The sequence below is a fragment of the Bombus fervidus genome, chromosome 3 (genome assembly GCF_041682495.2).
Source record: "Bombus fervidus isolate BK054 chromosome 3, iyBomFerv1, whole genome shotgun sequence".
NCBI classification, from domain to species: Eukaryota; Metazoa; Arthropoda; class Insecta; order Hymenoptera; family Apidae; genus Bombus; species Bombus fervidus.
Genome location: NC_091519.1, coordinates 7959747 through 7979715, shown reverse-complemented (window position 1 = coordinate 7979715; position 19969 = coordinate 7959747). Strand labels below are relative to the sequence as shown.

General features: G+C 33.1%; 2 protein-coding genes and 1 long non-coding RNA gene across 6 annotated transcripts in view; 2 read left to right on the top strand and 1 right to left on the bottom strand.

Annotated features, from left to right (window-relative positions):
* LOC139985267 (beta-3 adrenergic receptor) overlaps nt 1–8298 on the top strand; it is a 49093-nt gene extending 40795 nt beyond the window's left edge. For both annotated transcript variants that reach the window (XM_071999577.1, XM_071999575.1), the window contains exons 7-10: nt 1015–1246; nt 1361–1594; nt 2045–2325; nt 5566–8298. In XM_071999577.1, coding sequence (XP_071855678.1) covers nt 1015–1246; nt 1361–1594; nt 2045–2325; nt 5566–5853 — 1035 coding nt within the window. In that variant the 3' untranslated portion in view covers nt 5854–8298. The remainder of the gene's footprint in view (nt 1–1014; nt 1247–1360; nt 1595–2044; nt 2326–5565) is intronic.
* LOC139985273 (uncharacterized) lies at nt 4836–19538 on the bottom strand. Of its 2 annotated transcripts, XR_011799374.1 has the most exons (3): nt 18995–19538; nt 12044–12236; nt 4836–5060 (listed from the first exon to the last, which is right to left on the bottom strand). It is a non-coding gene; the product is annotated as an uncharacterized lncRNA (long non-coding RNA). The 2 variants fall into 2 exon arrangements; XR_011799373.1 differs by lacking the exons at nt 4836–5060; nt 12044–12236 and adding an exon at nt 18392–18937.
* LOC139985266 (scoloptoxin SSD14) lies at nt 9748–16888 on the top strand. 2 transcript variants are annotated; one of them, XM_071999573.1, is made up of 10 exons: nt 11689–11827; nt 12019–12218; nt 13556–13789; nt 14322–14545; nt 14622–14814; nt 14902–15102; nt 15175–15424; nt 15606–15799; nt 16173–16413; nt 16529–16888. In XM_071999573.1, the coding sequence occupies exons 1-10, from the start codon at nt 11798–11800 to the stop codon at nt 16790–16792; spliced, it is 2031 nt and encodes a 676-aa protein (XP_071855674.1). In that variant the 5' UTR covers nt 11689–11797; the 3' UTR covers nt 16793–16888. The 2 variants fall into 2 exon arrangements, with proteins under 2 accessions (XP_071855675.1, XP_071855674.1); XM_071999574.1 differs by lacking the exons at nt 11689–11827; nt 12019–12218 and adding an exon at nt 9748–10316.
* Nucleotides 19539–19969: the final 431 nt, after the last annotated feature.

The window sequence follows — 19969 nt, the reverse complement described above, 5'->3', positions numbered from 1 at the left end:
CATTAGAACTATCAATTTTTAATATGTACCTAAATATAGTGAATCACGAAAATATCTGACCATACAAAATTTGAAGAAAGTAGAATGAAAGAAATATAAAGTACAGCGAATTCGTACTCTAAAATGTATCGGTAGATTCAATTTACATGCTTAGAGACTACTGTTACTCGACGTAATTGTGTAAGAAATAACATTTTCTATATAATTATTGACTCAATTAAATAGCTGCCAGATATGTATGTGCCGTTGTTCAAGTCACTTTCAATGAATTTTTCTTTCTAAAGAAACATTTCTTGCGGTACATATGATGGCCAAAAGGATCACAGTCGATCAACGAATGTTCGAGATTCTATCATAGTAAATCTATGCAAATATAATCCCCTTGGAGGTCAGTAAAACTTCATTTCATAACTTTGCTACAGAGAATCTATTGCAATCTACTCTTCCATGATATTTTATGATGAAAAAATGCACATCTTTTTAATACAATAGATTAATAAGTTTGAAATTCCACTTTGTAGAAAAAGTTCTTAGAATTATTCAACCCTTTCCTGACTTTCTCCTTCATAATGAATAATAAGAGAATTATTCAAAGTAACAGTAGTAGAAGATTTATTCAATCTGACTACCTTTGGAAAATCGTATTTCACTGATTCTCAAGTATTTCTATGAATATTTATTGTATACGAATAAAAGAAGATTTTTCAATTGTTTCCCGCAATTAATTTCCAACTTTTCATAGTTTACTCAGCATGTAATTTGGAAGATAAAAGACACGGACAATTTTAAATATATTTCAACATATCTTGAAATATAAAAAAATGTAGCATAAGACATTTTAACTACAGAGAGCAATATACTCCAATACCGTAGCGTAGAAAACGATCTTTTCTTTCAATTTTTCTTTTCAATCTCTTTTGTTTAGCGAACGAATAATCCAAGTCATCCATAAATTCTTTTTCCCCGAATTTAATATTCGGAAACGATCGCTGCTGACAATGGATTCTAATTCAGGAGATTCAAGCGAGGACACCGAGCGTAGCAGGATCGCGAAGACCGTCCGGTAGCGGAACTGGCTCTTTCTTCCCATTCCCGCCATTGCAACGAAGACTCAGCGAAGCCTTGCTGGCATTGGGATCCTGCAGAACCGGAAACAGTTTCGACAGCAATAATCTCGGCTTTCATCGAAGCAGATTGCAACCTGCCGCCTCGTGCAATACACTTCGTGTACCCACTTCCGAATCAGGTTAATAGTACAAACTTAAATGTGATTTTTGGCTTACGATTTCCGATTATAAAATTCTTCTCTGCTTTCTTTTTGAAACGTATAATTATAGATTATTATACATTATGCGTATAGGTGAAAGCAGTAAATTAGTTAGGTCGAGCGCGAGTGCAGCCAGCCTGATGGGTCCTCATTACAGAAGCGATTTTATTGGAGTTGATGTGAGCGCTGGTTGTTCTATAGCAATGAATGAAACACCAAGAAGAAGTCCAAGGATTCTTATAACGAGAGCTTACAGCGAGGATAGCCAAGATGGAGGAAGTCCATTGTTGAGGAAACCTATTCTGTCCAACGCTCTTCCATGCGACAGTATATATTATTCTTTTATTTGCTGTTCTATTGAAATTATTCTTTTTATTTCATTTAGGCTTCGTAAAAAATTGCTTGCAAACGAATATTCGAATACTTTGTGAACTATTTACATTTTTTAAGAATGCTTGATTTGATGGATTTAATATGACAAAAACTACTGTTATACGAAATTAGCTATAGAAAGTTTGATAATCCTTTCACGCTCCATGTCGATCGAACTTCTATAAGCTATTAATTAACCAAACGATAAATATATTTATTTTCTGTAAAACTGGTCTGAAATTTGAGTACAGTACGTCTCTTTTACAAAACTGTTATATCGTTATTACTAATGAATAAACAATAATTATTCTCATAACTTAAAAAATTCATGATTGGATGGATTAATTTTTACGTAAAATAAATTATTCAACAATTTGGTACTGGATCTTTGAACCCGTTTCCTAGAACGGAGATGGCGACATTGCAGCACCGGAAGCGATAGCAGCACGGGAAGCAGCGAGGCGAGCGTGTGGACGACGGGTGTTGCACAAAAACTAGTCAAGGCCAATGTAAAAAACGCATCGGACATGTGGCCTGCGTCGAGAAGATTTGTACGGGGAAAAAATTTAGAGGAAGGACCACTTCTGGTTGGCGCCAGACCGAGCAATAACAGCGAGAGCAGCGATACAACGGACACTACGGCTACCACAACCACCACCACAATGCCCAGCAAGCAGGTCGCGATGGTAAGTGTTCGACGTACGACACCAAAAACGACTTGAAAAATTTCTATATGTTACAATGACCTGTATGCAAACGATTCCCAGCCTTAAGAATTGTATCCACAGCATGTTAATCGATGAATTACAGACAACTTTTTGTTGGTTTAACGATGTGACAAACAGACAACGTGACGAGGAGAACGTTTAACACTAGAACTACCGACAGTTAGCACGAGGCTATTTCTACCAAAAGTAGTCAAAATGATTGGTCTTCAAAAAATACTGGTCTTCAAAATAATAGAATATTTTTATATTTATTGATTTATTATTTTCTTACAGAAGCAATTCCATGTTATGTAGTACATTTTTGGTATTATTAATCCATCTGGGACCATGATCTCTATTTTGGAAATTAAGATTATTGTCAAAAATAAAAAGAAGAACAAAAATAAACTTTTTTTGTTCTTATCAGGTTTTCGACTTGGCCTTCTGCTTTTCAGCTATTTGATTTTGGAAATAGGATTTTCAAAATCAAGATCAACTTGAATTATTCAAAACATTTTTGTTTTGTCCTCTAAATTTGGACCATACGTTACGACAGTATCAAAGAAAACTGTGTAACTGGTGATGATAACTAATAAAATGCAGAAGATTCGTATTGATTTAAATACATCTTCCTGTGTGTGTTACATTTTCACGATATTCTCTTACATAGCACTTTTCACATAGTCCATAAGTAAAAATTAAGCGGATTAAGATCCGATAAGCTCAGAGGCCACAAAACTGGTCCTTATTCATGGACTTATTTCACACCAAGGAATATCCTAATCTTATGGAGATACTAACTAAGACCTGGTGGAAAGTTTCGCAGAAAATCTAAATAAATTGGACCGTTAATAGCCCATCCGAAAAAATGCGATTCGATAACTTAACCATTCAATATTCCAACCTAAACATATAAGCTACAGCGATGTTAATTCAGTACATGTCAGGATCAATATGGATGTATAGGTGACTAATAATGACAATTTTGTCAATTGAGACACCCATTGTTATGAAAGGTCGTTTCGTCGTTGAAGCGGACATTCCAAAGGAATTTGGTTGTATGTTCTAAATTATCAAGCGCCCAACTACAAAATCGAATTCTTAATCTGTAGTCTCTATCGTTCAACTGTATGAGATTGACCCGAAACATGATGTTGAACGTGTTGTAGCATTCGATGCCTGGATTTTGATCCATTGGGAATGGTTCATTCGATCTGGGTTCAAATGAACCATTCTCAATACGGTTAAAATTCTAGGGTCATTTTGTATTTCATTTCTCCGTTTCTCTGACGACGTAATGGACGATTGAGATCTCCTTTCAATATTTATTATCTGCTGAGCATTTGAATGCCGACGTGACGGTTAGGATATTGCTCAGCATGAAAACAGAAAATATGTCGGTAATTTCCATGACATTCGCCGGGAATCAGTAGAATATCTACTACGCCATTTGGAGTATAATTCGCCGTTTTACAAGTATAATAGTAACTTGCTCGTATATCACCGGTAGTTGACTGCTTGTTCTTGTACGCAAACCTCGTTCATTGATTTAGCCAACGAATGATTTCAATATCCCTCGAAGAACAAATACAGTGTCTAAACAGATCTGTTGATAGTTGTCTCGAAGTAACGACAATAAAAGTTTTCTCGCTTCTCCTACTCTCTCCTGTTTCAACTATAGAGCGATGGAATAATGTCTGTGCATCCAGGCAGGAAGATAAGATACAAAAGTCTCGCTTTAGTGAGATACAGAAGTTCCGCTTTAACGTTCCGACTTTCGTCCATTTTACCTGTTGCCGAATTTTGCTTCCGAATATTCCCGCTAATTCTTGGAAATAGAGTCTCAACGTGAGCTGCAAGCGTATCGTATTAAGTTGCATTGTCTCACTGCAGTTCATGTGCACTCGTACTGAGTGTCGATATGTCACTTACGTTTATTCTTTCCTCTTACCTCAATTGAATTCTCAGAATTTAGCATAAAAATAAGCATGCACATTAAATCCAGACTGTGGATGCTATAGTGAACATTTCTGCATAAATAGCAATTTCTTTGCATACTCGGAATAGACGCTGTATTTATGCGCTAGACGATTGGCCGCGCGAAGGTTAATCTGCAAATCAAATATCTAGAAGAGAAGGTCACATCGAAAAATTGATAAGAACGAGAAGTATTTGATTTTTGTCGTGTGATCAAAATCCACAATAAAAGATGGGGGTTTCCGTTTAGGAAAACTAAGCTGACCGTGATACAGCTGAACGACCTTGACCCAAGACAAGGTCGACAAGAAGTGTCTCTTTCCAAACTCTATAATTTTTGTTTAATGCATTTCTTCCGATAAATCTTAGTTTCTGAGATATTTCGTTGCCTTAGGTTAAATCGAGACACCGTGTATAGTTCAAAACATGTCATGTATGTAATTTTTAGCAGATAAGTATAGTGTAAGTGTTAAGACGATTGTGCTACACACGTGTAGTCTATAATTCGAGAATACGGCAAGTCATGATAAGGAAATGCAATTCGCATAAGACGATTCCAGACCATAATAGCTGATTGCATCATGTTCATTGTAACTAGGGTTGCCATCCGTCAGGGTTTTCCTAGATTTGTTTTTGTTTTTAAGGCGTTTGAGGACGTTCGCGGGGATTTCCTGATTTTCTCCGATCATTTATATTATCATGTTATATGAGCGGTGATCTGTCATACGTCAGAGCGCCTATAATAATATACTGGGTAGCGATGTATTTGTTTTTCCAGAAGTGATTTTCTAATGTTACGTTCTCATTAGACGCAACAGAAGCTATCTAAATGCAAACGCAGAGCTATTCAGTTTCAATGTACAATCTACAGAAGTTTTTATCTTGTACCTAATGATATTAGGTCGTCCAAAAAGTTTCTTTCGTTTTATAAGAAAATAATGGATGCATAACATTTTCCGTTTTATATTATTTTATCGAATCACGTATGATCCATTTTGTTCTATTAAAATAAAGATCACAACGTTCGATTGATTACGTTTCATGTTTATATAAAGTTGCATCGTTGTAAAAGACGAGTCTGTAAAAGAAAGACACTTTTCGGACAACCTAATATCTTGTACATAATCCAAAAATTAGAAGAGTCCGGTTTTCAGGCGGAGAAGTTCAGAGTTTCCATGGTCTCTATCCTACGTTAGTGATTTTATAAATGGCAACCCTAACTGTAACGAATAATATGTGCAGGAAAACGGTGTCTATCGGGAGAAAGAGAAAGAAAAAATAAATGGCAACAAGAAGGAGGGACAGCACAGCGAGAGCGACAACAGTTGGAGCAGCGTCGACGAGATCGAATCGAAGGAAATAGTAGACAAGAGCATAGAAGAGGATAATTTCGAGAAGATCGAGGAGGAAACAGACGCAGAAAAGTGCAAGCAATTGAGGCGGAAATCGAAAACGATTCGCAAACCGGATGTTCCTCAGAATTGCAAGGAGACCGCGCAACGAAGGCCCCTTCTCACCTCGTCATCCTAAGTTCGATTAATCGATCAACGTACCTTTTTCATCGTTCCTAATTTATTATCATTTTCTTCTCGTAATTTATTGTTCGACATTGTAATTTTTTAACGCGATGGAAATTCTTTCGAGGCGACTTGATGAAACAAGATCGCTGGATGAGATTTGTTACCAACCCATTAACAACCGCAAGCAATTGTTACTTTTTAAAGAATCGAGTTCTTTGAGACTCCTGATTGATTGTCCGCGTTCAATTCAGGAAGAACAGCGGCGATGAACCTGATCGTGTCCCCGTATGCTCGATATCACCTGCAATGTATCGACATATCCTGAAATTATATTTTTCTACTTTCACTGACAATTCACAGCAGCGTTAACGAGGAAACCGTGGATTTCTTGCGGCCATTGCGGTCGCGCTGGAATAAGAAAACCCGATCGAATATCTTACATTATACGCCAACCATAATGAAAAACTTGTCTTCTCGTAGAAAGTTCGAGGGAAGGAAAGTTGATCATCCTCGTATGGGCATCGCGCGACTCTCACAGAAAAAAGCTTGCGCGCGCGAAAGAGCTCATTGTATAATAATAATTTTCTTCGTTACCTCGCGGGTAATATCTCGCGACGAAAGTTTCGCGGTGGATTTCTTGGCAATCACCCTCACTATCGGAGATTTCGCGAAAAAGTAGTGGTAACAAACGATCACGATACCCGAGAAAGTTCTCTTCATAGTAAAACACTTGATTAAATCCATGAAATATCGTAAGAAATCAGTCGACTTGGGACACGTGAATCGTTTTGTCGTTTCGACGAATTGTACGAATTACTATCGTGGTAATTTCGCGATATAACGGGCAATAATTTCCCTCACCGCTTTTGCTGATGTTCCTAATTAATGGATTCGTAAAAGACAAAAATTTGAAGGAGCAAATATTAAATATTGATGAAAGTTGCTTTACCGTCTCTTGTGGATGATAAGATGAATAAATGTACGAAATTAACGTTTATCTATGCAGTCTAACGTGTATAACGGTTGCGTCTCATCTCTTTAGAGATATTGACGGGTAGAATGTTAAAGAGCATAAAGAATTTTTGTTAACTTTTAAAAAATACAGTTGAAAGAATTTTTGACGAAAACTTGAACATTATAATTTCTATAAATGACAAACACAATAATCTGTTGCGAAGTCAATTTTTCAATTTTATATCTACTTTTATAATTTTATAATCATATTAATACTAAGTGTATTTCAACTGTTCTATGGCAATGTTCAAACGTCTATGTTTTGCAAATTACTATATATTTTAGAAGCTATGTGTATATTTTAATAGTCGTCTCATTAAGAAATTTTAAAAATGTGGAACGAAACTTTAACGCGAAGAAGAAAATGTGTTAAAATTCAAACGAAATCGTGCACGAATGGAAACGAGCAAGCTAACGAGAGGAACATATTAAAGAAATTTGATCACTGATGCACGAAGCAATTAACATAGACGGCCGTTGTAAGTTTATTGATACTAAACGATAGTTACTACAAACAAGATAGTTAATACAATCACGTGGACGAGCAGATACACGTTAATAAAGAGTGACAGAACGAACACTTTTTACTAGCAAGTTTGTACAATCGTGGCCAACCACTGTGTTTACACGGGCACGGTGGATTTATTCGCAATTAGGTGTAGCAACAATCACCTAAAAATTAACCGATATTAATGTTGGTGGTTATTGGAATTGATGTTTTGAATTTTGTAGACGATGCATGATTGACGCATATGTATGAGAGCGTGTGCGAGTGTGTGAACAGTGTCAAGTTCAAATGTTCTAATTTTTAAGAATCGTTGAAATGGAAAAAAAGAAGATTATTTATCGTTTTTTAAACTCTAAGCGAATGTTACGAAAAATTTAGAAAACAAATGTTGTTCGACTAACGATTAATTTGCAACATGTTCATGAAATTTCCTCTAGAAGTTGTTTTGATCGTTTCAATTGAAATGTTTTTTTAGCATTGTTTTCGAAGAAAAATATGACAAGGTTGCATACGATAAATATGATTCTGCGAATCTTGATCATCAGAAATTTACTATATTGTGCTCAATTTTTTCGATTTACAACGTGCACAGTCACGATGCAAGATTACGTAACGAGCGCAGTGAATTCATGTTGCGAGTACTTGGACTATTTGCTTTCAAATTTGTCAATTAGAAGTTAATGAAACGATCTCGTCATTTGTTGATCTCAACATAGAGCACAAATATTTTATCATTCCGGCGTGAAGAACTTAGTCGGGTACCGCGTGTGACATTAATGTTAATGGTTAATTAAAATATCGCGATTTAAATGATGTTTGAGTGTACGTCGTTAGTGCAAATAAAACCAAAAAATGTTCTAAAAAAGATAATAGTCTTATGTAATTATTTCCTCTTTAGATTCATAGCATACCATCAAAAATTACTGAATACTAAATTATAATAAATCAGAGAATAATGGAATAAGCCAAACTGAGTCAAACTATCATTAGTAAATATCCTAAAAATGATCATTAATAACAATTATTTCCATCTTCATTATTTCCATCAGTTCACCCTTCTCCTTTATCTCATCTTTATCTGCTTGTTAAAGAAAAGAAAAAATTGATTGGATGTTATTAGCAAATACTTCAATAGCAACGGCACCATTGTGCAGAATGTTACAGTTCGTCATTTAATAAGGCACTCAACGATACCATTAAACGTAACATTTTTCGAATCATTATTAGAGCAACGTGCCGAAGTTGGTCGGTTGACCAACTTATAATAGATTTTAGCAAAGGTAGTTTGCAAGATCACCTCCGTTTCATGCCAGCGGCCACTGGGACTAACTTTCGAAACTTGTTTATTCGATCAAACAGGTCACAAAATGAATTTCAAGTGACAGATCTTCTACCACGAAGCTGACGATAAAAACGGCCCGTGTCAAACTTTTCAAAGTTTTAGATAATCTAATGGTCAGAAGCGAGATTCATAACAGGATGGAATCGATATTTTGAAAAATGTTCTATGTCTACTTATTTTGCAGCATTAGATAAATTTAGATTAAGTAAATTCATGATTTTCTCGATAAAGAACTCGAGGATGCATTTCAAGGTATTAATCTATTTCTGTAATTATTATTTCCAGTAACCATAACGATAAGTGTTTCAATGAGTACAAAAAAAAAAAAAAAAAAGAAAATATCAAATATTCAAAAATAAAATATTCAAAATCAGAACAGAAGTTAAAGATGCTAGGAGTGTTCTTTCGTTTTCCGAAAAAACGACAAACATGTATAAGGGAATATTTTTATTATGAAATTTTCTTTGATGAATATTTTAATTTCGAGGAGAATTATATCGTTTTGTCCCACGCTCATCTTCCAGAGTCGAAAGAGGCATGTTTTCTCATCGCGAGAGTATTTCAGGCAAAAAAAGGCAACGAGGTTACAGAGAAAAAACGATGCACGCATAGTAACTTCGAAACAAGGCCTTCTTTTAGAATTCAAAGTCGTCCGAACCATAATCCTATCCCCCTTGGTCTGGAATTGAAATAAGGGGAATTAAATTCGTCCGCGCGAGCAAGAAACAACAATCCCTTCTCTGCCACGATCGAGCCTCACAGCGAACGCGTTTCGAGATGTTTTCGTCGAGAGCTAAACCGGCAATCCGGTCAGAGCACTGCGTGATAAATCGTGTGCCGGAGCGACACGCGTTCGGTGTCCCGTGCGATCTCGGTCGAACGTCGATCTACTTTTATGAAGAAACTGTGAAATTATTCTTGTATCTCGTTATCCTATCAGTGAATAATTGCGCTGCAGTAAGAAGAGAAACAGACAATGATACGATTACTTAATTTTTAAAAAAGAAGACGATGTTCAAGAAAGGTACTTAAAATAAATAATATATTGTACGGTTTTACGTAACGAAAGGCAATTTTCTATTTATGAGTCATGTTAAAAGTATTAGAAATCGTTATTATTATTATCTTTAAAAATGGAGTAATAGCAGAATGTTCGTGTTTTATAAAGGATTGATTGAGTTCGTGATCGAATGTAATGATCATGGGACTCTTTCATTGCAAAATATGCACGTTTCAACTGATAATTGCTTCAAATTAGAATCACGCAATCGTGTGCAGTAATTTTCACGTTATTTCCATGTTAAATTTACGTGTGGCTACCTTAAACATATGTCAGACAATCTTTATGCGAACCGTTACCTTCCTCATATGTATGAAAAAGTATTTTTAACGCGTGACACGTGGTTGTTCTATCTTCTGGCGACGTTCTTGTCATTTATTACTCTTTGAATTCTCAGGATGTCACGAAGCGATCAAATGAGTCCTATTGAATGACGATCGGTGAACGTTGTGTTTATAAAGTTCGTTAAATTTGAGAAGATATAACCGTAGAGAAGATGATGAGGAGACACAGTTTAACAGAAACAGAGGAGCCGAGGAAGGAATTAAGGTAAGGTCACAAACGATCTGTATTGCCAAACATTACAATAAAAAAATATTTTCTCGACTAAAAAATATTGTTTCGTATAAAAGAAAAAAGTAAACTTGAGCGTATTATGGTATTCTAGTTACTAAGTATAGCACTTTTTATCTGACACTGAGTTCCAGTGAGTTAATCTAACGTTTTATCAATGAACATGACCAAGCAATAAAAGTTAGAAACGAAATAAACGGAGCAGTTGCTCAAACATATTGTGCGATTTCGTTACTTGGTGTGTACTTGTTTTTGCTGAATCACATTGTATAATGCTTAGCGGTTCCTATAATAGCCATAAATTGTCACAATTGCATGCCACTTCCCGATAGTCCACCCCGCTTGTTTTATGACCCAGATATATAACTCCCCGAAGGATGTTTAATTAAGTACTGTCGTATTACAGGAATTTTTCTTTTTTTATTTTCAATCTTTCCTTTTTCCTCTCATAACACAAATCTTCCTTCTTGTTACGTAAAAATACTGAATGATAGCGGCAACATGAAGATTAAATAGAAACCAACATAAAGATTAAATAGATATTTTATAAATATTGACACTGATAATTTTTGTACATTTTTATTGTGTAGGTAGTTAGAGATGCGATATTGATTATCACGACCCTTATTGAATTTTTTATAGTCCTCCAGATAGCAAATACATACTATGTCGTAAAATAATATGGAACTCTTAATGTCGTAATACAATGAACGTATATAAATTAATGTATTTATTGAGTATTCTATATTTCTTATAGTTTAAAAGTATATTTTAAATATTGAATAATAAATCTTCTTCTTTAAAAATTTCAAAATTCACTTGTAGCAAAATTTCTTTTATCATCGTCAAAAAACCTGATAATCTATAATGACATACGGAAGATAGTAGTACTACTAAATTATTTCGCTGTAGTAACTTATAAATATATGCATGTAGATACGTATATCTATTAACCATAACATCATTTAAATAATATTCACCTAAAAATTTACATTTTATCTCCTTACTCTAAGAGGTTAGATAAATATAGTATAATTATCGTTAATAATTGTAATAGCCTTTAACTTGTGACAGTTATTTGTTACTTAAATCATAAAATTTACTTAAAACTTCATTCGATCTTTTTATTTTGAATGATTGGAAAAACATAGAATGAATGTTGTCAGTAATCGTAAAGATGTTGAAATTACAATGATTATTTGCCTTACTTGTTAACGTTTTGAAATCGTGTATAGTACATGCTACATGTAGAATGGAACAATTCTGTGCCAGTGGTGTGAAACGCGCAAACTCGAATTGATTTTCTCCGGTCAGCTGGTGTTTGTTCATCTTCCGACAATACGGTTAATTTTTCGCACGATTATCGATGGATAAATTTCTTTGGTAACACGAACGATATGCGTTACGAATCCTCGATAAAATGAGACGGAGGTCCGTGTGAGAAAAGTTGAATGTGAATGGTGCTAAAAAATCGTCTGTTTTTGACAGTAAGTGTCAAATAATGCGCTAAACAACTGGATATACGTGAGTGGTAGGTGGTTGTAGCCTCGAAACGCGTCGTGTTTACTTGAATCGTCCAAAGGTGGCGACAGTTGTTTGATGTTTTGGTAACGGTTATCGTCGATATTGGTCGATAACGAGATCGTTAACCATTACATTTTACGATTCCTCTTTGTAGCAGCGAAAAAATATGACTTCCTCACCTTCGTCCAGTACCAGTTCCGCATACGTTAGTACTGACGATGTTCATCAGTACTATAGTAACGATAAACGAAATTTCGTTGGTTCGGACGATGTCGGAACAACTCGGTTATTGCGTTCATATTTACCTCATCGTAGCAAAGCGGGAGGATTCTTCGCGACACTGCGAATCAACAAGTGAGTTTTACGCAGGCCCTGTGAATTCAAACAAGAGAATTGCGCGTCACAATTTGTTTAAAATTATGCCTAATATTTTTCGTTTCTGTTTTATATAAATTTTGCAAAAAGTAGATGAACTATATATTAAGTAGTTTATGCAGATGAGCATGGAATATGTATATAAACTTATTTGAAAAATTTGTAACTGTTAATTTTTAAATCAACCTGTTAACCGAGTCATCTCTTCGCTAACAAGCTTTTATTATAGGCTAAAAATAATAAAGAATCATAGAATTAAAAGATAATGAATAAGAATCAATTTCAATTAGTTTGATTTTGGTCTTTGCAAATAAATATCTGTTAATCTTTGTAAATATAATATAATGTACGTGTAAAAATCAAGCTAAATTAAATCAAGTAATACATAAGAAAAATAGAGGATCTATGAATAATGAAGTTATATCCAAGAAATAATAGGTCCGAATGACGAGATAATTTGTCTTCTCTAAATAACAAGTTAAAATATTCTATATGTACATGTAGATTTCTAGATTAGCAGCAGAGAGCACTCTACGCATAACCTTCGTAATGAATCTGCTTTCACTATGCTGATTTATTTATAGATACCTTTAATCAATATTCTATATGTTCATGCTATAAATAATATGTGTGTCATACATTACTGTAAAAATTGTAGTATATTTCATATTATGCATAAATAATTCACAAAAATTGTTTACGTTACAGAATTTTTTAAAAGAAACAATCTATCAATTTACATTTCATCTATTGACAGCCACATACAGCCACCGATTATTTTGTGCTACCAGCAACTAAAATGCAAAGAAGCAGCATAAAAAGTTATAGAATATCTTGTTCTTTTGTATTATAATTTTTCTATAAAATTTATAAAATTTATTTATTTAATAAAAAATTATTTTAACACCTATCTTTAGAATAATTAAAATCGATTTTAATTTTTGTATTTAATTAAAATTAAAAGTTCTAAATGTAACATATATTTTTTAATTTCTCTTTATAAAATCGTTAACAGTTAGCACGGAAAACTATAAATAATGATTAATAAAATTGAGTGAAAAGTATTAAAAATTAGTAAAATTGATGAAACTGAACATTTATAAGATTAATGGAACTTCACAAAAATTTATATGTATTACATAGTAAGTATAAAATATCACAAATCATCTAGATAATATTTGTTTAAAATAAATTTATTTAAGATTAATTAAATTGTCAAAAATATTTTTATCATCTATTTATTCCATAAATTCATATCAAACATATGGTTTTTCTATTTCCTATGTTAAATTCGTTTGGTTATTTATTATTTTCAGGTCCTACATTAATGCGAAAAGTATTATAATAGCAGGGATAATATTAGCCACAGTAATTCTTACAATAATAGCAATCTGCAGTGTTTATGGAGTCAGTAGGGACGTAGAAATTCAAGAAAACGAAGAAGTACCACCCGATCCGGAAACACTATTACCTCCGTCATGGAGCAAATTAAAAATTTTTAAACGTGGTGCCGTTTGTGCAGATGCTGCACTATGTGCTAGCATTGGCAAGTATGTAAAATTATATTGCTATTATATGGGGTATTAAGAGCAAAACTGGACTAGACCACATTTTTTCTGAATGTGAGCTTTTAACAGTGATTTATTCCAATAAACAGTATTAATCATACAAAAGTGGAAAAATTCAGTTTTTTCCAAATTGAAGTCAGATAACAACAAAATCGCTTATTGCACTGAATATCTTATGTCAACATTTATTTTATATCGCGAATTACTCAGTTTGTTAAATATAAAGATTACTTTATTTTTGCTCTCAATACTTTAAATTAAATTACTATATTTGTGGATGTTTATAAATTTATGGGAAATTTTAAGGTACACAATGTATATAATAGACAAAGGTATATAAAATATCAAAAGTGTAATATTCGTTATATCTGGTGAGTGAAACAAATCTTCGCACAGGTTTCATTTCTTTAGTTGTGTTCATAAAAATATGAATTTGCATAAACATCCGCAGCCTATGCATTATGTCTTAGAATATACGACTGAATTATTAAATAAATGTATCATGTTCCCGTAGATCAATTCTAGAAAAAAATGGCTCTGCAGTGGATGCGACCATAACTGCAATGATCTGCAATGGTCTCGTGAATATGCAAAGTATGGGTATTGGGGGCGGGTTTTTTATGACAATTTACGATAAAGCCTCGAAACGTGCATACACGTTAACCGCAAGAGACCGTGCTCCGTTAGCTGCAAACGCTACTATGTACGAAGGGAAGCCCAAAGAGGCGACATTCTACAGTAAAGCTTCCACTTCCTATGTTTTTAATGAATAAGTAAAAAGCTATGAAATCTGTATGTTCACGAATTCCATTAGGTCCGTTGGCTATCGCTGTTCCTGGGGAATTGGCAGGATACTGGGAAGCTCATCAACGTTTCGGTAAATTACCATGGGTTGACTTATTTAGGCCCTCGATCGAACTGTGCGAAGAAGGATATAATTTGACAAAAGTTCAACACGATGGATTCAGATATAATGCAAAAAATATTTTAAGGGATCACGTATTAAAGTAATAATTTGAAGAACGTATTATAATTTTCATAATCAATTATCTATAAGCTTGAAGATAGAAAACGCTAGATTTTTTCCATTTCAGGGAATTATTTGTAGATCCAAAGACGAACGACTTTTATAAACCAGGCTCGATTATTAGGCCCAAAATATTTTGCAAAACTTTACGAGTAATCGCAGAGAAGGGAGCTTCAGAATTGTACAATGGGACATTGGGTAAACTTTTAGTACAAGACTTACAAAAAAAAGGGGCAATAATAACAATGAAAGATTTGAACAATTACAGGTATTTATCATTAAAGTACTTAAAAAAATACAAATTATCGACCATTGAGCTTTTAATTGAAATTATCTCTAGAGCAACATGGGATGAACCACTTGAGTCGAGTCTCTCCAATGGAATGAAACTTTTTACAGTCGGTTTACCAGCTAGTGGAGCACTTCTCACCTACATTTTAAATATTTTTGATAGATTTAATTTTACATCTGATAGCTTAGCTGATTTTAACAAAACCGCACTTACGTATCATCGAATGATAGAGACGTTTAAATACGCGTACGCGTTGAGAAACGATATGGCCGATAAAGAATTCGTCGACATGAAAGAAGTGAGTAAACGACGTAATTTAATGAACAAACACGTTTTATGTTATTCCAGTAGTTTATCAGAGATCTATAGATATACTGATACTCTATCAGTAAAATTTCTTAAAAGAGATGCGCATTAGATCTAAAAACATCGTACAAAAATAACCGCATAACTTTTCATTGTAATTCTACTTGTTTAAGTTAACAAAGAACCTAACGTCGAAGACTCGCGCACAAGAAACACAAATGATGATAGATGACCATAAAACGTGGGATGATCCAGCGCATTATGGAGCGCGCATGTTGAGCAGCGCGAAGGATCAAGGAACTGCTCATGTTTCAGTATTAGCGCCAAATGGGGACGCTGTCTCAGCTACTAGTTCTATCAATTTCTAGTACGTTTATTTTTTGAACATTAATAAACTTCTAAATGGAAGTTTTCATTAATTGCGAAGCTTTCTGGAGAAAAAGCTCATAAGATACAGCAGTGAATTGAGTAATTTGCATTGCTGGTTCTAGTTTTTCGATATTATTATGTTTGAACTGATTATGATTGATAATAGTTCTTAAACAGTTTTTACTTTATTTTTTTAATTAATAATAATAATTCAACTATTTTACTATGTAAACAGGCTCTTTTGCAAAAGGCTCAATTATTTTTATAGTTAATACACAAACAAATTATATAACTAATTTTAATATTAAACTTAATATTCAACCTGTCATTTTTTAATAGATAAATTAAATAATTATCTTCTTTTCTATCAGTTTTGGAAGCGGAATAGTCAGCGAAAGTACTGGAATATTATTGAATAATGGAATGAATGATTTTGGTATACCGTCAGCAATTAATTACTTCGGTATTCCACCTAGTCCAAACAATAATATCGCTCCTGGAAAAAGGCCTTTGTCATCTATGGTACCTTCGATCCTTGTCGATGAAAATGATGATGTAAGAATGGTCGTTGGTGCTTCTGGTGGTACTAGGATCACCACGACAGTTTCTCAGGTTAACATTTACCAATTTAATATTTTATCGGGCATTTCTTAAACATCGCATAAAGATTGTGTTAACATAAAGTTAATCCAGTGAATGTGTTATTTCTCAACTTTCCTATGTTTAGATAATGGCTAAGATAATATGGATGAACCAAACAGTGAAGGAAGCAGTGGATGCTCCTAGAATACATCATCAGTTGGTCCCACCAAACGTGTCATACGAGTATGGTGTGCCAAAGCAAATAATTGATGGGTTGAAAAAGATTGGCCACAAAACTGCTCGTTACAGAATTCGTGGTAGCGTAGCTTGCATCATTTACACAAAGAACAATACAATATACGGGAATGCGGACTTCCGGAAAGAAGGAGACGTGTATGGATTCGATTAAATTCTTTCTACTTAAAACGAATGATCATTGGTGAACCTACTGATATACAGATATATACATAAATTGCTGAACTGTTCTGGCGACTGATCGCAATAAGTGTTGTTCAAGTTCTCGCGGTATTAAACTCTTCAACTTTTAATCGCCAAAATATATAAAAATGGTTTGAAAGAGAAATTTTCCATGATAATGTTTGTTATGTGATGTTTCCTCTACCCTGAATTGTGCGAAATTAAAGTTAAATAAATAATAATAAATATTTTACACACATTATTTCTTAATATCATTTTCTTCTTATTATTATTATTATTTCTTTTTAATTACATTTTGATCTAGTTTAACTTATGAAATATGCTACATGAATGTTCAAAGTATCCTTTTATGTCTTTAACGCAATCGCGATCTAATTATGCTTATTGATTCAATGAATAATCACAATATAGGAAGTTTGTAGTAAACTGTTATTCGATCGAATTAGATTCTACCTAGTACTATCGATCCATGCAGAAATACGGGGTGTTCTACTACTAAGCAACCATCAAACTACGACAATAAATTTAATAATTTCGTAAAGTGCGATCCTTCCCAGTTAAAAATATCACGTAGTGAAATCAGCTTGAATTCAAATATACTCTTGGAAGCTATTTTAATCTTTCTTTAAATTTTACATCAATATGTTTTAAAATATTCGAAAAACATTCATCCCATACATATTCGAGTCTTTGATTAATTACTTGTCGTAATGTATCTCATGCATTGCAATTCGTTTTAATACGTAGAAGTATTTTAGAAGCGAAAGTTACATCCAATTACGTTGATAATATATAAATAATGAGTCATTAATCTGTACATTATTACATAAATACATTTTTTATATTTACATAATTTATAGATCATTCAGCTTACATATGTTAATTATTCTAGAAATGTTTTTGTGAAATTTATTTCATATATTGTATATTTCTGATACTGCCTGTTATAAAATTTTTTTCTAGAAAGTTTTTGTAATAAAGAATTAATTATAATATCAGTGTCTAGATATATACTTTTGTAAAAAGAATAATTATAATAATACTGAAGTATATCTAAATTTGTTGGAAGTATTCAATATTCTTATTAACTCGTAGAAAGTAATTTCCAACCTAATTCAAAAATTTCTAAAAAAATAATAAAGATTTAAAATAATAAAAATATTTCAACTAAATAAGACGTCTGCTTTTATGCGAAGAATGAACGTATAATGCTAAATATTTATATCGTAGATGTCGTTAATCTATATGTAATGAACTCAAGACTCGACGATGGAATAAACGACTACATACATATTTTTTTTTTCAATATTTTTAGCTGTGTGCTGAGGTAACAAGTTCAGATCGATTAACGGGATTTCACATGTATGCGACATCCTTTCAATGGACTATATTTTCACGAAGTCGATAGTTTCTGGTAGCTTCGATTGATCTTTTATTTAACATACTGCGACCAAATTTTTATGTGCATGCAATAAATAACATTCGTATTTTCTTTTATCGTTACAAAGTAACATAAAAGTTGAATTTACTTCAAATTGAATGTGATCATTTTGATCGATACATTTACAAATGATGGTTGAATCATTTTTTATTGACAACTTTGAAAGACACACTATATTTCTGAGTTGAATCATAATAATCGTCGATAAGGTGATATAAAATTTAAAAGCCATTGTAAATCCTACTGTATGAATTTGTAAAATTCCTCTCTGACTCCATGATTCTTATCTTTTTTCTTGTTTTTTTAGAAAAACAGAATGCCTCTTATGTACTTCAATATAACGAATATTCTTTTTTAACAAAAAGAAATTAATTTGTAGTGCATGATAAGTAATTAAGATTAGAAGAAATGTGTTTCATGACAATCGTAAATAAACACAGATGTGTAAATGTATGTAATTGCGTCGCGAGGCACGTATGTCGAAAATGCGAGACGTAGATACATGCACAGACACACTGTTATAAGACGTATACGTATCACATATATGTATGTATATTTTTACATGCTGGGCAAAATTAGCAAGTAACAATCAAATGGATTGATAATTCATACTTCTATATTTGATCGTCGTTATCAATCGGATTCGAGATACATATACGTACAAGTACAGTTAACCTGAAATGTTCTCAACATACTCTACTGCGTATTTTTTTATTTGCCATTTTAACTTACATCAGACTCTTACAAGACAGCATACAAAATATACTTAATATCAACTCCTTTACCACGCCCCATGCAAACATTTTTGTACTGCTCTTTTTTCTTACTTCTCTTGAGATATGCCAGCGAACGATAAATACAGAATTTTGTGGAACGACATTTCGCTTACAATGGTAGGGAGACTCCTAGAAGTCAATGTAACAAGCTGCCGATTGCGCGTGCGTAATAGATCAACGTGCTGTTTGTTGCCAAACATACGGATTGTTTCATAATAAAGATTTGGTACATAAATCCAGTGCTTATTAATATCTGTTACGTAAGAAAGCATTTTTTAAAAAATAGCACTTAATGTTAAATTTATTAAAACTCAGAACAATGCCTGAGAAAGTACATATAAAATTACTGTTGAATATATATTCAGTTGCCAAGCTAAGATGATACACTATCAGGGCTGTCTATATTACGCTACAAAATTACGTATTTTAAATTTATTCATAAATTTTTAATGAACAATATTAGATGACATTAATTTTTGAAAGATTTGCTTCAGATTATACATATATTATGATTCGCATATGCAACGATATTCATTCTTGAAATACATACGTAAATGACGTAAGAAATTCAAAACGATATAGAGTTGTTTGTTCAACAAATAGATAACGGAACTTTTTTTGATGACAGCTAATTTTTTTTTATTAATCTCTGCAATCAGTAATACAGAGAACATTAAGTGTTTTCTAGAAATTTCAAATTCTAATATGCATATTTTGTTCTTGAAATGTTACTTATACGTTTTTTAATATATTAGGAAATTTAAAATATCCTTTATCTCGTTTAAACTGGATGATAGTTGTTCTACAATACAAGATATGTAGATAAGAGAGGAATTTATCTCGTTAAAACGATTGTTATACCAGGCATTGAATATACTAGAGACATTACTGAGTACTACGCCTGCGCAGTAATTCTTGTGTAGCCTATATA

Excerpts from the sequence above, each read along its gene's own strand:
- LOC139985266 (XM_071999573.1), top strand. The coding sequence starts at position 11,798 with ATGGTGCTAAAAAATCGTCTGTTTTTGACA. Across the intron at positions 12,219-13,555 it reads GCGACACTGCGAATCAACAA|GTCCTACATTAATGCGAAAA; the intron begins GTGAGTTTTACG and ends TATTATTTTCAG. Across the intron at positions 16,414-16,528 it reads TCACCACGACAGTTTCTCAG|ATAATGGCTAAGATAATATG; the intron begins GTTAACATTTAC and ends TCCTATGTTTAG.